At 45.2% G+C, this 17,853-nt stretch overlaps 1 protein-coding gene across 3 annotated transcripts in view; it reads right to left on the bottom strand.

The window, feature by feature from the left end:
* Positions 1–17,198: 17,198 nt before the first annotated feature.
* VWA3B (von Willebrand factor A domain containing 3B) overlaps positions 17,199–17,853 on the bottom strand; it is a 113,099-nt gene continuing 112,444 nt past the window's right edge. For all 3 annotated transcript variants that reach the window (XM_073352884.1, XM_073352910.1, XM_073352895.2), the window contains one exon: positions 17,199–17,691. In XM_073352884.1, the coding sequence (XP_073208985.1) occupies positions 17,687–17,691 (5 nt within the window). In that variant the 3' untranslated portion in view covers positions 17,199–17,686. The remainder of the gene's footprint in view (positions 17,692–17,853) is intronic.

Below are 17,853 nucleotides of genomic sequence, written 5' to 3'. Positions count from 1 at the left end.
CTAGCGGGAGAGAGTTAGCTCAGGGCTTGTGAAGGGGACCCCTGCACATACTACATGAGGGTCGAGACACCACCGGAGGGAGTCAAGGACCTGGCGACGCTGGGTTACAATCCTGTCCAACCTGTCCCGGACTGATCAATACACAGACATTAGCACAACTGAAGAGGTCGAAGTCTGAGTCTGGCATGCTACACCACACAGGTACAAGTGGCCATGTGTCCTAGAAGTTTCAGGCAATTCCCTGCGGTGGTGGTGGTGAACTGCCCAAGACCTTGAATGATGTTGCCAAGGGCCCGAAACCTCATTTCCAGGAGGTATGCCCTGGCCTGTGTATAGTCCAGTACCACCCCTATAAATTCTATCCACTGAATGGGGACAGTGTAGATTTCCCCACGTTCAGGAGAAGGCCCAGTTCATCGAACATCATTCTTATGAAGTCAACTTGTACCTCCACTTGAGCCTTGGAGTGGCCCTTGACAAGCCAATCGTCAAGGTATGGGAGCACCTGTACCTTCTGCCTGCGCAGGAATGAGGCCACGACTGCCATGCACTTGGTGAACACTCGAGGTGCCACTGAGAGGCTGAAGGGGAGGACTGTGAACCGATAGTGGTTGTTGTTCACCACAAACCTGAGGTACCTTCTGTGGGACAGAATGATTGCAATATGAAAATACGGATCCATCAAATCAAGGGTGGCATACCTGTCTCCGGGATCCAATGAATGGATGATGGAGGCCAAAGAAACCATGCAGAACTTGAGTTTCTTTATAAACTTGTTGAGTTCCCACAGGTCTAGGATGGGCCTGAGCCTGCCTTTGGCTTTCAGTATTAGGAAATATCAGGACTGGAAGCCCTTGCCCTTCTGCTCTTGAGGAACCTCTTCCACTGCCCCTAGTGATAAGAGTGAGTGCACCTTCCATACAAGGAGTTGCTTGTTAGAGGGGTCCCTGAAGAGGGACAGGAAAGGGGGGATGGAAGGGCGGGGGGTGGTGGACAGAATTGGATGGAGTATCCCCTCTCTCCCGTGCGGTGCCAAATCCTCTTTCAGACTGGGATGATGGTGCCAGGGCGCTCCACACCTAGCAGGAGGTGCTGGGCGTGGGGTCCCCCGATCCTGGGGCTGAGTGGGGCTGCAGAGCTGCTTCCATGAGCAGAAATTTAAGCCGCTGCTCCCTCTCTTTCCAAGTTCTAGGGCAAAACTCATGGCAGATTCTTCAATGGTCCTTTCGGTGACCCTCACCGAGGCAGCTTAAGCATGTGGTGTGTGGGTCACTTTCTGGCATGCACTCAGCGCAGACCTCACACATTTTGAACCCCGGGGACTGTGGCCTACCATGGCTCCAGGGAGTGCGGGGGGGGTGGGGAGAACCCCCACACGCTCTAACTCTAAACTACTAACTGCAGAAGAACTATAAACAAACTCAAAGGATAGAGGCGCTTGCTAAAACGAGCTATAGGACCTTCCAGCTAACCGTCACAGGTGTAAGAAGGAATTGAAGGGGTGGCAGGTCGGCTCTATATTGAGCACCATGGATGTGCAACCCCAAGGGGAGCCCAGGCCAACCCAACCGATGCTGCTATGGAGAAAATCTTCCAGCTGCCATGCAGTGCGCACACACACACACACACACACACACACACCCCCCTGATTGGAACTGACACGAACAAGCACTCGAAGAAGAATGTGTTTTTATTTTATGGGGAGGTTTACTGTGAATGTAGCAGAACAATCAGCAGCTGGTTTAACCAAACTCTTTATTATTTCAGGTAGGGAGGAGCCGAAGACAGAGGACTTTATGGTGGCAGGGCTGGAGGCACATGGACAGGGGTTGCACATGGATTCTTAACTGGGAATTGGTCCTGCTTTGAGCAGGGGGTTGGACTAGATGACCTTCTGGGGTCCCTTCCAACCCTGATATTCTATGATTCTATGACAGGAGGGATTAGGAAACGAGGATGGCTAGCCTTGGATTGGTTGTTTGAGAAAAATCTTCATTGTAGTAGCCTGATGAGGGGTGTGGGGGAAGGGAAGTGGGGGACAAGTGACTACTTCCTGAGCTCAGAGCAGATTAATGTGTTGTTTCCAAAGACACACCCTGGAGGTTTGGAATTGATAGAACCTTGACCACAGAGGGAAAAGAAATGTGTGTCTTTCCAAGGGTTGACAACATGTGGATTCTAGGCTTTTCTTGAATCAGAAGGCTTGCAGGAATTTTCAGGACAGCAAGGAGTACATCATTTGTCACCGTATCTCAGTGGGTCATAGCTGACAATGCCAGATTCAGAACAAAACTGCTAAGAAATAGGGTAGACTCACCCTGGACTGGTGGTTATTCTATCATACCAAACCAGTAACAAAAAGTAAACTTCTGTCTCACCACACTGGTTAGCAAGAAGTCAAAAATGCAGTCTCCTAAGGCATCTCAGCCCCTATTTCACCCACCAGGCACTAGATTTTATGATGAGTGGTTACTGAAAACCAGTTTCATCAAACAAAGGGTGGTTCTGATCTCAAGAGATCAGCCATAGAGCCAGATCAATATATAACTCAGATCTTACCCAACAGTCACACTGCTGCCAATCCTTTAGTAACTAAAATCGAAAGGTTATTAATAAAGACGAGAGTTACAAATGGTTAATAGATGTTCTTATATCAGGTTTGTATCAATGTTATAGACCGCTGGCTTGTAAAGTCACTGGTAACTTCCAAAAGATTGGAAGTTCTTCAGTCCACAGGCTCATTTTAGTTGTAAATCAGAACAGGAAAGAGGCACCATGGAGATGTCTCAAAGATCTTTTATACCCTCTGCCATGTGCTTGGAATTTTACTGTCCCAAACAAAGCCCACAGCCCCTATCTGTGGAATAATAACACAATCTGTGGCCTAATAACATCAGCCACACTATCAGAGGCTCGTTCACCTGCACATCCACCAATGTGATCTATGCCATCATGTGCCAGCAATGCCCCTCTGCCATGTACATTGGTCAAACTGGACAGTCTCTACGTAAAAGAATAAATGGACACAAATCAGATGTCAAGAATTATAACATTCATAAACCAGTCGGAGAACACTTCAATCTCTCTGGTCACGCAATCACAGACATGAAGGTCGCTATCTTAAAACAAAAAAACTTCAAATCCAGACTCCAGCGAGAAACTGCTGAATTGGAATTCATTTGCAAATTGGATACTATTAATTTAGGCTTAAATAGAGACTGGGAGTGGCTAAGTCATTATGCAAGGTAGCCTGTTTCCTCTTGTTTTTTCCTACCCCCCCCCCCCAGATGTTCTGGTTTAACTTGGATTTAAACCTGGAGAATGGTCAGTTTAGATGAGCTATTACCAGCAGGAGAGTGAGTTTGTGTGTGTATGGGGGTGGGGGGGATGTGAGAAAACCTTGATCTATGCAGGAAATAGCCCGACTTGATTATGTAAAGAGTTGTCACTTTGGATGGGCTAGCACCAGCAGGAGAGTGAATTTGTGTGGGGGGGTGGAGGGTGAGAAAACCTGGATTTGTGCTGGAAATGTCCCACCTGTTGATCACTTTAGATAAGCTATTACCAGCAGGACAGTGGGGTGGGAGGAGGTATTGTTTCATGATTTCTGTGTGTATATAAAGTCTGCTGCAGTTTCCACGGTAAACATCTGATGAAGTGAGCTGTAGCTCACGAAAGCTCATGCTCAAATTGGTTAGTCTCTAAGGTGCCACAAGTACTCCTTTTCTTTTTGCTATCTGTGGAAAGTTACTGGCACAAGATGGAGTCCAGGGTGACATGAGCATGTCACATGTCCTTACAAAGCTTGATGACTCACAGTTGATAGTCATTGGCTCCTTGGAGGCTAAAGAGGCTGCAGGAAGAGTTATCTGGGCAGAATGAGTTTTTTCTGTGGGCCCACTGTGAGAGTTAAATGTCTTGATGGGCTGTCAACTTGACTAGTCCATTCTCAATGTGCTGGCTATTCTGGATGTAAACTACCTTGTGGGTGTTATCCCAGAAACAAACACAATGGTGACATGGTTATATAGCCAACATTCATAACTGCAGATACAAAAATGACACATGCATATAAACAGGATAATCATAACTTTTCCATTGATACCTTACATGACATACTTTTGTACAAGATTTGTTGCAATTGTGGCAATATCATTGATATAAATCAGTGACTCTCAAACTTTTGTAATGGTGACCCCTTTCACATAGCAAGCCTCTGAGTGCAACCCCCCCATATAAATTAAAGACACTTGTTTATATTTAACACCATTATAAATGCTGGAGACAAAGCGGGATTTGGGGTAGAGGCTGACAGCTCGCGACTCCCCACATAATAACCTCATGACCCCTTGAGGAATGCAAACTGCAGGACATGATATATACAGCTGCCTAAATGACTACTAACTCCTACCAATAACATATCTTTTCCTGTTAAAAAAATCTTTTCTTTAAAAAATTTTTTTAAATTTTTTGTGATTAAAAAAACCAAAACACACACACGCTAGGAAATTCAATCACAACAAACTACATAGGGTGGCATGTCATCCCCTCACAGAGCATTGAGCTGAGCAAAACTCAAACTTCTGAAAACCAGGAACAGCACAGTTAAGTTAGTAGTCAATCTTAACTCTACCCTCTTTCAGCAATGCCTCAGTACACTCCATTAATAAACATAGTTTTACTCTGACAAACGCAGTTGCTGAAATGTACAAGCTCTTCACCTCCTTTTACAAACCATACACTCTCACTCACACACTTCCCTCTATCCCCTTTGAGCAATGTCTCAATCACTGGTCCTTAGCACTATAAGATTCCGGAAAGCCACACACATTCACATTCACCCACTAATTAGCCAATTATTCAGAAAGAGTAACATGTACAATTTGTAAAAAGAAAAGGAGTATTTGTGGCACCTTAGAGACTAACCAATTTATTTGAGCATGAGCTTTCGTGAGCTACAGCTCACTTCACCGGATGCATACTGCGGAAACTGCAGAAGACATTATATACACAGAGACCATGAAACAATACCTCCTCCCCCCCCCCCCACTCTCCTGCTGGTAATAGCTTATCTAAAGTGATCATCAAGTTGGGCCATTTCCAGCACAAATCCAGGTTCACACACACAAACTCATTCTCCTGCTAGTAATAGCCCATCCAAAGTGACCACTCTCCTCACAATGTGTATGAAAATCAAGTTGGGCCATTTCCAGCACAAATACAGGTTTACACATTGTGAGGAGAGTGGTCACTTTGGATAAGCTATTACCAGCAGGAGAGTGAGTTTGTGCGTGTGGTTTTTGGAGGGCGGTGGGGGGGGGTGAGAAAACCTGGATTTGTGCTGGAAATGGCCCATCTTGATTATCATATACATTTTAAAGAGAATGGTCACTTTGGATGGGCTATTACCAGCAGGAGAATGAGTTCGGGGGGGTGGAGGGTGAGAAAACCTGGATTTGTGCTGGAAATGGCCCAACTTGATGATCACTTTAGATAAGCTATTACCAGCAGGAGAGTGGGGGGGGGAGGAGGTATTGTTTCATGGTCTCTGTGTATATAATGTCTTCTGCAGTTTCCACAGTATGCATCTGATGAAGTGAGCTGTAGCTCACGAAAGCTCATGCTCAAATAAATTGGTTAGTCTCTAAGGTGCCACAAGTACTCCTTTTCTTTTTGCGAATACAGACTAACACGGCTGTTACTCTGAAACATGTACAATTTAAGAATCACTTCGCAGCCATTTACAACTCCCTTTCCACTTATGCCCAGGATATCATCTCAACCTACACTCAAAGCAAGTGTGGGGCCCTTGCCTCTGGAACCATGGCCCTGCCCTGCCCTACCCCACCCCTTCTGCCTGTGGCTCCACCCCATTTCACCCTTTGTGCTTGCAACCCACCCACAGCCCCACCCTGTTCCGTCCCTTCCTCTGTGGCCCCACCCATGGCCCTGCCCTCAGGGCTGCAGCAGGGAGTGAGAGTTCTTCCAGCCCTGGGACCTCAATGGGGGGAGGTTTTTCTGAGGGTCCCAAATTGGCCAGGCCTCATTGGCCCCTGTGGTAATCCACCACTGCCTACACTTTAAGGCATCATTAAAGCACTAGAATCCTCTGTTGTTATTCCATCTCACTGCTGACAATATCCTTTGTAATAAATGCCAATCCACTGCTACTGACATAACCTGCACAATTCTGTGTTGAAATGATGCTTGTTGGATCCTGAGGGTATACATGCACCTCTTCCCTTTCCTCACCACACAGAGGGTGCAAAACATATCCTCCTCATATCATAATCACAGCTCTGTCACATACCTCAAAGTAATCCACACATCCTTATATCACAAAACACACTTTACCAAGCAGGCCCAATACGGCCTCCACTATGTAGTGTAGGTACACCTAACGCAGTGTATGCAAATAATTCCCATTGGCTACTGCCAGCTCCCAGGGAACATGGGGAAGGTGACATGGACCACCTTTCTTTTCCTCCTTTTAATAGTGTTTGATGGAATCCTGTGCGTGAGAGTGAATGGCTTGTAAGAGGAGGTGAAGAGCTTGTACATTTAATCAAGGGTGGGGTTGGGAGAGTAAAGGTATGTGTGTTAACAGGGCAGATTGAGGCATTGCTGAAAGAGGGCAGAGTTAAGCTTGCACAGAGAACTTTTAACTGGGCATGTCCTAGTTTTCAGAAGTTTGAGTTTTGCTCAACTCAGCATTCTGCAAAGGGATGACATATCACCACACAACTTTAACTGTGTGTTAAGGTAGGTGTTTTGCTATTCAAAGGTCTCCATAGAGCAGACATAACGTATGTGGGAGGTGTCCCTAGCAACCACTGTCCTCTCCGCAACAGCCCCTCAGAGCTAACAGATCATGTGGGAAATAGGGGAGTGACAGACAACAGGGATAAAGAGGTAGGGACTAAGCACCTATTTGTATTTATCTATAGGTATTTCCATGGCACTCATCACTGCAATAACACCTCACACACATTTAAGACTTCAGTCTCAACACACCCACATAAGGCAGTGTGATGGGGCAGATAAGCCCCACACTGCAAACAAGAGGGTTAATGAAAGCCTATGGACCCACCTGGACCCACCCGACTACACCTGCAGCCAGTGTCAGGCATAGAGAAAGAGGGGAGTTAAAAGTTGGAGATCTAGCCCAGTTCAGGCCTACCCAGGGGGAGAGGAGAGCTCTGCTTCTCCTGATCTGAGACAAGCCTGGTTGAAGCAGAGACATAGGATACATCTACACTGGGGGGGAACCACAACACATAGCAGCAAGTCTTAGATGCTGTAAAACCCAGAAGCGGTGAGGGGTCTCACAGCCCAGGCTCCAGCTCGAGCAGGAATGTCTAAACCCAAGTCTGTAAACCCAGGCTCTGAGACAGCTGCCATGGGTGTTTTTCTGCAGTATAGATGTACCCTGAGGTAGTTTGCTGGCTGGATGAGCCTGCTAGAAGGGCTCACCAGATCCTGGGAGGAATCAGCTGCAGCACAGACGGCTTGAAGCAAGCCGTAAATAGAAGGGTGGGGTCCCTTTGAAGTCTCATCAGATGATCTGGTTTTGAATTAAAGAAAAGGAGGACTTGTGGCACCTTAGAGACTAACAAATGTATTTTGTTACAGAATAACACAGCTGCTACTCGGAAACCTGGTTTTGAATTGTAATTTTCTATTCCTGATTTATTTTGGACCAGACCACCCTGAAAGGGGTAGGGCTGAAAATTGTCTTGGCTGGAGGGCCAACACACTGCTACCTCAGACTTTGCATGAAACAGTGACCTATTAATGGAGAGCTGCAGCTGAGTGAGTCATGCCCTGATGCAACCAGAGACAATCCAGTCACATTATCCAGATGGCAGCATATTGTAGGTGGCCCAGTGTCCATATAAAGAACAGGTTTAGTTTAACTGCTCGGAGCAATATCACATCACTTTCTATGCTACGTGACTCCCATTAGAAGGGTCAGGCGTGTAACTAATTGGAGTTCAGTCACAGTCACCAAGCCAGTTAGAGCTTAGCAAACAAGGTGCCAGTTTGCCATTTGCTGGGGATAGGGAACTGAATGGAGTGCGGAGGGAAAGACCCTCCCCTCCAACGCATTATTAAGGATCTACAACCTATCCTGAAGGATGACCCAACACTCTCACAAATCTTGGGAGACAGGCCAGTCCTTGCCTACAGACAGCCCCGCAACCTGAAGCAAATACTCACCAACAACCACATACCACACAACAGAACCACTAACCCAGGAACTTATCCTTGCAACAAAGCCCGTTGCCAACTGTGCCCACATATCTATTCAGGGGACACCATCACAGGGCCTAATAACATCAGCCACACTATCAGAGGCTCATTCACCTGCACATCCACCATCATGTGCCAGCAATGCCCCTCTGCCATTTACATTGGTCAAACTGGACAGTCTCTACGTAAAAGAATAAATGGACACAAATCAGATGTCAAGAATTATAACATTCATAAACCAGTCGGAGAACACTTCAATCTCTCTGGTCACGCAATCACAGACATGAAGGTCGCTATCTTAAAACAAAAAAACTTCAAATCCAGACTCCAGCGAGAAACTGCTGAATTGGAATTCATTTGCAAATTGGACACTATTAATTTAGGCTTAAATAGAGACTGGGAGTGGCTAAGTCATTATGCAAGGTAGCCTATTTCCCCTTGTTTTTTCCTACCCCCCCCCCAGACGTTCTGGTTTAACTTGGATTTAAACTTGGAGAGTGGTCAGTTTGGATGAGCTATTGCCAGCAGGAGAGTGAGTTTGTGTGTGTGTGTCCGTCCCTGGGAAAAAAAAAAGGGGGGGGGGTGAGAAAGCCTGGATTTGTGCTGGACATGGCCCACCTTGATTACCATGCACATTGTAGGGAGAGTGGTCACTTTGGATGAGCTATTACCAGCAGGAGAGTGAGTTTGTGTGTGGTTTTTGGGAGGGGGGGGGGTGAGAGAACCTGGATTTGTGCTGGAAATGGCCCAACTTGATTATCATGCACATTGTGTAGAGAGTTGTCACTTTGGATGGGCTATTACCAGCAGGGGAGTGAATTTGGGGGGGGGGGGGGTGGAGGGTGAGAAAACCTGGATTTGTGCTGGAAATGGCCCAACTTGATGATCACTTTAGATAAGCTATTACCAGCAGGACAGTGGGGTGGGAGGAGGTATTGTTTCATATTCTCTGTGTATATATAAAGTCTGCTGCAGTTTCCACGGTATGCATCCGGTGAAGTGAGCTGTAGCTCACGAAAGCTCATGCTCAAATAAATTGGTTAGTCTCTAAGGTGCCACAAGTACTCCTTTTCTTTTTGCGAATACAGACTAACACGGCTGTTACTCTGAAACCTGTATATCTTCAGGGACTGGGTCAAAGTTTCCTGCAGATCCCTCTTTCATGGAGCTGCCACTTTTTCATGAAGGGAAGAATACTCATTTGAAATCACAATTCTGCAAACTGAATGCTAGGTTACCGGTAAGCATTTTTCTTCCATGCTCTATGGTTCTACAAAGTAGCCTGGTGTAATCTTCTTATTTTTCCCCCCTTCCTCTGAAGCATCAGTAGATGGATACTGCCACTGGCATTGGGCACTATCTCTGACTTGAAGGATCAAAGATCTGATCCAGAATGACAAATCCTATAGTATGTTCCAGGCAGGTAGGTTAATGTGACAGTTTCTTTCTCGGATTCTTTTTTCTTATCAGAGGGAAACAGCAAGGGAGGAAGGAACATACACAGTGAATAACATCCTGATGGTCAGCAGGGAATTACACAAGGGAGATTGAGAAACATCTTACTGAAAGGGCACCATATTAACACTTGCCTTCTTATCACAGATCAGTAGAAAGAAGGTGACAAATGAAAACATATCCTCTTGTACATGTTCAGTGCTGTGTGAATCCCAATTCAGAACTCAAAACATGCAGATTAAATTGGCCAGAACAATAAAACAGTATAAATCATGTAGACAGTTTCTAGACTTAATGAGAAATAATGAAACAAAAAAGTTTAACTAAATTGACAGAAAATCTTTCAGGGATCGCAATAGGTAGAATTAATAAATGTTACCCCATGAGAGGATCTGAGGGGTCAAACTACAGACCCAGAAAGGAACAACAATGTGGACCCTTAAGACAAAAACAGGGAAGATCATCTATCACTTTCCATGTCTCTACAATAAATCCATTCTTAAAAACTAGCTTCTGTCTAAAGTGCCAACAAAGATCTATGAGCAGCCCTTTATGACCTATCATCCCCCAAACACATTGATTACACTTCCAGTTCTAAGACTCCAGCATGGTTTATAAAAAGAAGAGGAGGACTTGTGGCACCTTAGAGACTAACCAATTTATTTGCCACAAGTCCTCCTTTTCTTTTTGTGGATACAGACTAACACGGCTGCTACTCTGAAACCTGTCATTTTGATTTAATATTTCTCACACATTAGGATTACATCCAGTAGAAAATTGCAGTTCCTCCCTGGGCCAAGTTTTCAAAGGGGCTTCAGCTTTTGGTTGGTATACAACTTTGCACATGCAAGTGTTTGTATGTGCAGTTATTTTACACAGTATCACTCAACTATTTATGACAAAATGTGTGTGCAGAACTCATTTGTAGACAATTTTTGTATGCCATAGGGTTTACACATTTAGGCCAGATTTTTAAAAATGCTTAGTACCCACAAATGGGGCCTACTTTAAAAAAAAAAAAAAAAAAAAAAGCTCCATTCCCATTTAAGCACCTAAATGTAGTGGCCATATTTTCAAATTTTCATATTTTCATTTTCCCTGGAGCTAGGAGCCAGCCAGGGGAAATAGGGGATGGCCTCACTCTGCCCAGCCCAGTGCAAAGCACTTTTACAAACTGGCAGACACTGGCCTGCCCGGCCCTAAATTGCCAGCATGCCAACTTCCCCTTGGGGGCAGGTCCGTGCCGCGCCACACAGCTCCCGTGCCCAATACCCCCCGACTCTCTATGCCCAGCGCCCCCCCTGGACCTGCTATGCCCAGTGCCACCCCCCCAGAAACCCACCACCACAAATGCACAGTGCCCTGCATACCACCACTCTGGCCCAGCGCCCCCCTGCCAAGCACTCCACACAGTACCCCCACTCCCTAGCATCCCAACGTACACAGATCTCTCCCACGCATCACAGCCCAGTGTCCTTCCCCACAGTCCCACCACCACAACTACACACTGCCCCATACAGACCCCCCCCCCAACAGACCTCCCACTACCTAGCACTCCAAAACACACAAACCTCCCGCACTGCCCAGTGCCCCCACTCCTCACAGTCCAGCCCCCCCCCCCCCCACAGACCCACTCCCCGACCCCCAGGTGCACTCACTGGCCCTGCTGAGCCACCGCAGAGCATCCTCCCTCCCAGCACAGTGCTAGGGGCAAGACAGCTGAAGCTCGGGAGCACAGAGCAGCCCCACCCAGCCCTACCTGCCCAGTGCTGGTGCCTGAGGAGGGAGCCACTGACTTGCCCAGCCTGCCGCTTCTGCAGAGCAGCGGGGCGAAGCAGGCCCCAGGGGGCCCACAGCAGACAGTCACTGGAGTGGCAGCAGCTGTGGGCTCCTCTCTGCCACCGGGTGAGGGGAGGGGACACAGGGTGTGGAGGAGCCGGTGGGCAGGGGCCGGTGGTGGAGAGAAACTCTGAGCTGGCTGAACGGACGAGAGGAGTCCACTTGCACTGAGCCCCGAGCTGTTGAGTGTGCCAGGCTGCGGCCGCTTTTTTGAGCATGGGCCCGGTGCCATGGCGCCACAGTAAACCTGGGACTGTCAACATGCAGACTGAGTTCATGGCGAAGAGGAGAATATACGATGTACAGTATATGGCCCTATTTTCAAAAGTGCTGAGCTTCTGTAGCTGCCACTAAAGACACTGGAACCAAACCTGCTGGAGCTCAGCACTTCCGAAAACCATGCCAATATACATACCAGTCACCACCTAGATACACAAAATGGCCATTTTGATTCTTCTTGTGAAAGCTAAGAGTCAGGAATCTGAAGCTCCACTGTGTATTGCCATGCAAATATCAGTCAAGTGAGAGAAATAACTGTACCCTGGAAAGTTCAAGGCATTTGATCATATAGTGCAGTCTAAGGAACAAAGTTTGTTGGTAAATTAGTGAAAGCTACAGCAAATATGCTATTATCTTGAACAAACTGAAGACATGCTGTCAAATCTGTATTCCCTACGATATATTATTCACAGACATCATATTATTTTCTTTATTCAGTGCACAGACCTTCCAAAACCTTGTCAAAAAGTTATAAACAAGCCATTTGTCTCTTGCTACCTGAATCTGGGCAGAAAGGAGACTGGATAAAAATCACATTACTATATCAACTGATCTACACTTTGTTCCATGGCATATCTGCCTTTTCCACTCTCTATGGCAAAACAGCTGACTACTGGTTTAACACACTTCTTTTTCAGGTGAATAGAGAGCCATGACAGGGGTGAGAATATTTTTGAGCCATTAGCCTATAAACAAAATCTCAATCCAGAGGCCTCTCAATAGCCCTTTACTATACACAGCTGCACTAAATGACAGATTCAAGCTGAGATGAACTGACATCAACTGCTAATTAAACAAGCCGTGACCAACAGATGGGAGCACTCTGCTTTATTACAATGACATTATCCAAATGCTAAATGAGCTATGGGAAATGAGAAAGGGAAACAAGCATCTCCCTGGAAATATGAATAGCTAATAGTAGGGAAACAAGCCCATCCACTAACTTGCCAATTGTCACAGCTTCCCTCTTGAACAGTTTCTTATATACTTTAATCAGCTGGATTTGTTGTGGAAGGGGAAATACAATTAACCTTTTCAAAGGTCTCCCAAGTACTTCAAATAGCTTTGCTACATTACATTAAATCCCACCCCATTACAAAATAAAAAGGAACATTTTTGTCTATAATTCACTAACACGTCACCTATTGCATCATATAATTGCACTGAAATGTATCATATCTATACTTCTCTAGAAAGTTTCTATTTTCTCCTTTCCTGTAAGTGACTTACCAGGGCACCATTTGGGTTAATTCACATGACTACCACATGAAACTGATAAATAATTCTAGGCATTTTTGGGGGTGGGAAGGAGAGAAAAAAGGTAGTGGGAAGACAGAGAGAAGCATTTACCTGTGGAAACAAATGCATGTGAATAGCTGCATAGTTATTTTAAAAGTGTTTATAGAAGCAATCACAGTAATAATAAGTGTATTATTATATATTTGTGAATCTTGTTTTTTTATATTATTTTATTTATTAAATAGTTTAATAAAACTTGGGTTTTATTGGTCATATTGAGTGAAATCATGGCGCCATTGAAGGTTGATGGGTGTTTTACCATTGGCTTCAATGCCAGGATTCCACCCATACTACATAAACATAACAAGAGAAACTAAGGAAGAGGAATGAGAGGAGCATATATTAAAATATGAATGTATTGAATACAGTTTTGGGTATAAATAGGAACAAGAGGCATAGTGCAGTTCAAGACAGAGGTTGCAATAACAGTGGTGCATAATATTATACTCTAACTTATACACGACTGTGATGGGTAGGGACCTATCAAATTAATGGCCATGAAAAACACATCACAGACCATGACATCTGATCTCTCCCCGTGAATCTGGTCTTGTGTGCTTTTAGCCTATACTCTATAGATTTCATGGGCGAAACCAGCTTTTCTCATATAGGGGGTCCTGACCCAAAAGGGAGTTACAAGCAGGGTGGGTCACAAGATTATTTAGGGTGGCATGAGTATTTCCTCCTTTACTTCTGCGCTGATTTCAGAGCTAGGTGGCCAGAGAGCATCGACTGTTGGCCAGGAGCCCATACCTTGCCACCCTTACTTCTGCACACCTGCCTTCAGAGCTTGACAGCTGGACAGTGAAAGCTGCTGACTGAGGGCCCAGCTCTGCAGGCAGCAGCACAGAACTAAGGGTGGCAATACCCTGCCAGCCTTACATCTGTGCTGCTACAGGAGGTGGCTCTGCCTTCAGAGCTGGGCTCCCAGCCAGTGGCCGCCACTCTCCAGCTGCCCAGCTCTGAAGGCAGCACCGCCGCCAGCAGCAGTAAGGGTAGCAGTACCACAACCACCCCCTATAATAATCTTGTGACCCCCCACCGCCCAACTCCTTTTTGGGTCAGGACCCCTAAAATTATAACACATAGAAATTTCAGATTTAAATAGCTGAAACCAGGAAATTTACAATTTTAAAATCCTGTGGCCATGGAATTGACCAAAATGGACTGTGAATTTGGTAGGACCCTGGAGATGGGGTTCACTCACCACTACAGTGCCTCCTGCTGACTGTCCCAGGGATTAGCTCTGCTAGCCGGTACGCCCTCTTCTGGTGCTATCTCACGCACCATCACTTCTGCTCCTGGACCCGTATCGTTCCAAGGACCATGGCGTCCTCTGCAGGGCACAGCCCTTCAGCCACATCACACTCTATTCTCTCCCCTTCTGGCAGAACTGCAGACCACTGTCCAGCCACTTCCCTAAATGGCAACTGCAGCCAATTGTCTGGCCACTTCCTCAGTGGCGGGCAGGGGGTAGGTGGAGACCCAGGCCTGCCCACTACTCTGGGTCCTGGCCCAGAAACCCTGTAGATGGCTGTTGCTTACTGCATGCCCTCCAACTCCTCAGTTCATTTCCCCATGGCCCCCAGCAACCTCTTCTCTCTTGCCTCAGGACCCCAGCCTGCAAATCTCTGCAGCCAACAAGACGCCATCTTTAGCTTCCCCATCCCTCAGTTGCTGCTAGCAGCACTTCTCTGCCCAGGGTGCTGGCACTCCTTCCTCCTGCTAGGAGCCTGACCTTCCCTCCTCGAGCTCCAGGCAGCTACTGACCTTGCTATGCCCTGCAGCTCTTCTTATATGGGTCTACCAGGCCCTGATTGGCTGCTCCTCACAGTCCCTCTCTAATTGGCTGTCTCCTGCACAGACTCCCTAGGGTCCTTTCTAATTGGCTGCCTGCTGCACAGCCTCCCTAGGGTTCTACTAACTCCTTATGGGCCAGTGTGGGGCAGATGCCCCATCACAAGGCCCAATCATGCAGTACATATTCATTCAAGTCAATGGATGTTTTTCATGAGTAAGAACAGGCCTGGGCCACTGATTACATGCAATCAGGTAACATTCCAGAATATTTTAGCTGAAAGTATGCTGGCTTGTAGACATTTCAAAATCCTCTAACAAGTTTGCTTTAGTACATTCATACAGGACCCAAAAGCAGTGAATATATTAGGCTTCATCAAGTAGATTTGCCAGTTGAATAAATTTACCTTACTAGCTAAAGAAATTAAGAACTATATTGTGCAACTCTTCCTCATGCTAGAGAGCTCCTACTCCCTCTAGTAATCCCACTGAAATCTATGAAATGTTGAAATGTATGTATGAAATCAATGGGACTGCTTATGTGAGCAAGTGTTCACCAACACAAGCAAGGGTTGCACATTCTGGCTCTATGATATTAAGAAGCTTTTGGAGAAAACATATGAAGTGATCAACCAAAGCCACACATTTGAGGACTGGGTAGGCTAGCAACAAAGACACACAAAGTGTATCTCAAGAAAAATGATGTGGACACCACAAGTTGGGAGAAGCAAGCACTACCCGACCCCAATGGTGCCACAGGAGGCATCAGGCAGTGGCCTGCTTTGAGGAGAAACGCATTGCCCTTGAAGCTGAAAAGAGAGAGAAAAGGAAGGAAAAAGAAAGAACTTTCTCCAGCGGGCAGCTGACGCACCAGGAAATGTCTGCACCTATTGCGGGTGAATCTGTGGTTCCAGAATTGGACTCCTGAGTCACCTCAGGACATAGATGTAAATCTGTGGTAGAGATCATCCTTGAATCGAGGGATCACCAGTGATGATGAGGCTGGCATGGTTTTTAAAAGGAGGCACTTTTTCATGGTGTTACATATTTCTCCCATATTACACAAGCGTGAATGGGCTAGAGAAAATATGCTGCACAATTATGAACAGGAAGTTCTCATACCACAGGCAAACAATCAGGAGTATCGAGTAATTTGTTTTTATACAAATGAAAAGACATTCAAAGTACTCAGATATTAGAAACTATGTGGGAGGACTATAAACCTTTTAAATAAACCAACAGACCGGCTTCAGAAATCAAGCAATCAAGCAGTAAGTGTAACCTCATTACAGTAGGATGTATTCAGGCTATTATAAGTTGTTCGTCTGTTTTTAACTATTAAAGGAATTTACAACTATTCAAAAAATTTCTTTTGAGTTGCTGAGATGTTGAACTTATTTTAAAATCTGCCTTGAATAAGAACAATTAAGAAGTACTGAAGACTTTGAAAAATAACGGCGAAGAGCAATGAAGAGCAAGCACACTTGGAAAGTTTGAACATATAAATCAAAGGCTTTGTATGACCACCATTTTAAGATGCTAAGGGCCAGATTTAAAAAGACATTTAGGTGTCTAAAGATATAGATAGGCACCTAGTGGGATGTTCAAAAGTACCTAAGCAGATTGGGTGCCTAACTAATAAAGCAAACGTGGTACTGAACTTCAAAAAAGGAAAACAGAGTAATCCTGGGAACTAGTATTAGGTAAGTCTAACTTCAAACTTCAGTAAAATAATGGAACAAATATTAACCCCCTAACACATAACAGACACATGTGATCCATTCTTCATGAGGTAGCAAACAATTCCAGAATGAAAGGGTTAGGAAAAAATGTAAATATCTAGGGCCAGATTTTCAAAGGTATATAGGCACTTAAAGATGCAGATAAGCACTTTTAAAAATCCCACTAGGTGCCTAGGAAATCAACAGGAGCTTAGGCCTTTAAAATCTAGTCTCTAGAGATTAATGGAACAATGCATTCATAGGACTCAGCTCTGCAATCTCACTCATGTTGATGAGTACTTACTCATGCAAGTAATCCCACTGGTTTAAACAGGAGCATTTGTCTAAGTGCTCATCAGTATGAGTGAGGGTTGCAAAGATGGGATCTGAATAAGCAGCACATATAGCACCAGACTATCAACTACTGTAAAATGCCAGATTACACCAGACAAGGATCTGGCCCATGAGAAAAACAATGATAACAGGCAAACTTGGGTTTTTATTATTTATTTAATTATTTAAATAGAGTTAAAATAAATAGTGAATGTATGGAATAAACTACATGCAGTATGTCTGGCATTTAGTAACATATTTGACACTGGCTCACAAATTTTTATTTGCAAAATTAATTCAAATTTTCTTGGGTATGATAAGCACTATCATATACACTGAAAACTGACTGAACACCTGCAAACAAAGAGTAACAATACTCAACGATGTGTCAAGTTGTGGGAATGCATCCAAAGAAATCCTGTAGGTATCAGTGTAAGGACCAGTTTTATATAACATCTTTATTAACTGTATGAATATCAGAGGTTCTCCTACGCTTCCATCCATTCTGAGACACAAAGAGGTTTGCAAAAAATAAATAAATGGTAAAGCCAATGGTGCCATAAAAAGGGGACTCTGCAGCATGTTCCACCTCATGCCACCTAGAAGAATCTCCTTTGTGGGACTCAGGTGGCCAAGGCTCTGCAGATCTGGGTAAGGCATAGCCAGGATGGGCCAAGGTGATAGCCACTCTCCTCAGATTCATCCTTCTTTCAACCTGCAGGGAATTAGTAACAGAAGAGGCTAATGGGATCTCATGTTCATTTACCCTCTGCAAATTGGAATACTGGGGAGTTCAGAGACATATAACGGCAGGGAGCCAATCATGACGTGGCTTCTGAAGAAGCTGTGACTCTACAAGGATGTTGAGAAACCTGGG

The sequence above is a fragment of the Lepidochelys kempii genome, chromosome 1, assembly GCF_965140285.1.
Source record: "Lepidochelys kempii isolate rLepKem1 chromosome 1, rLepKem1.hap1, whole genome shotgun sequence".
NCBI classification, from domain to species: domain Eukaryota; kingdom Metazoa; phylum Chordata; order Testudines; family Cheloniidae; genus Lepidochelys; species Lepidochelys kempii.
The sequence above is the reverse complement of the archived record's forward strand: the minus strand, read 5'-3'. Positions and strand labels throughout refer to the sequence as shown.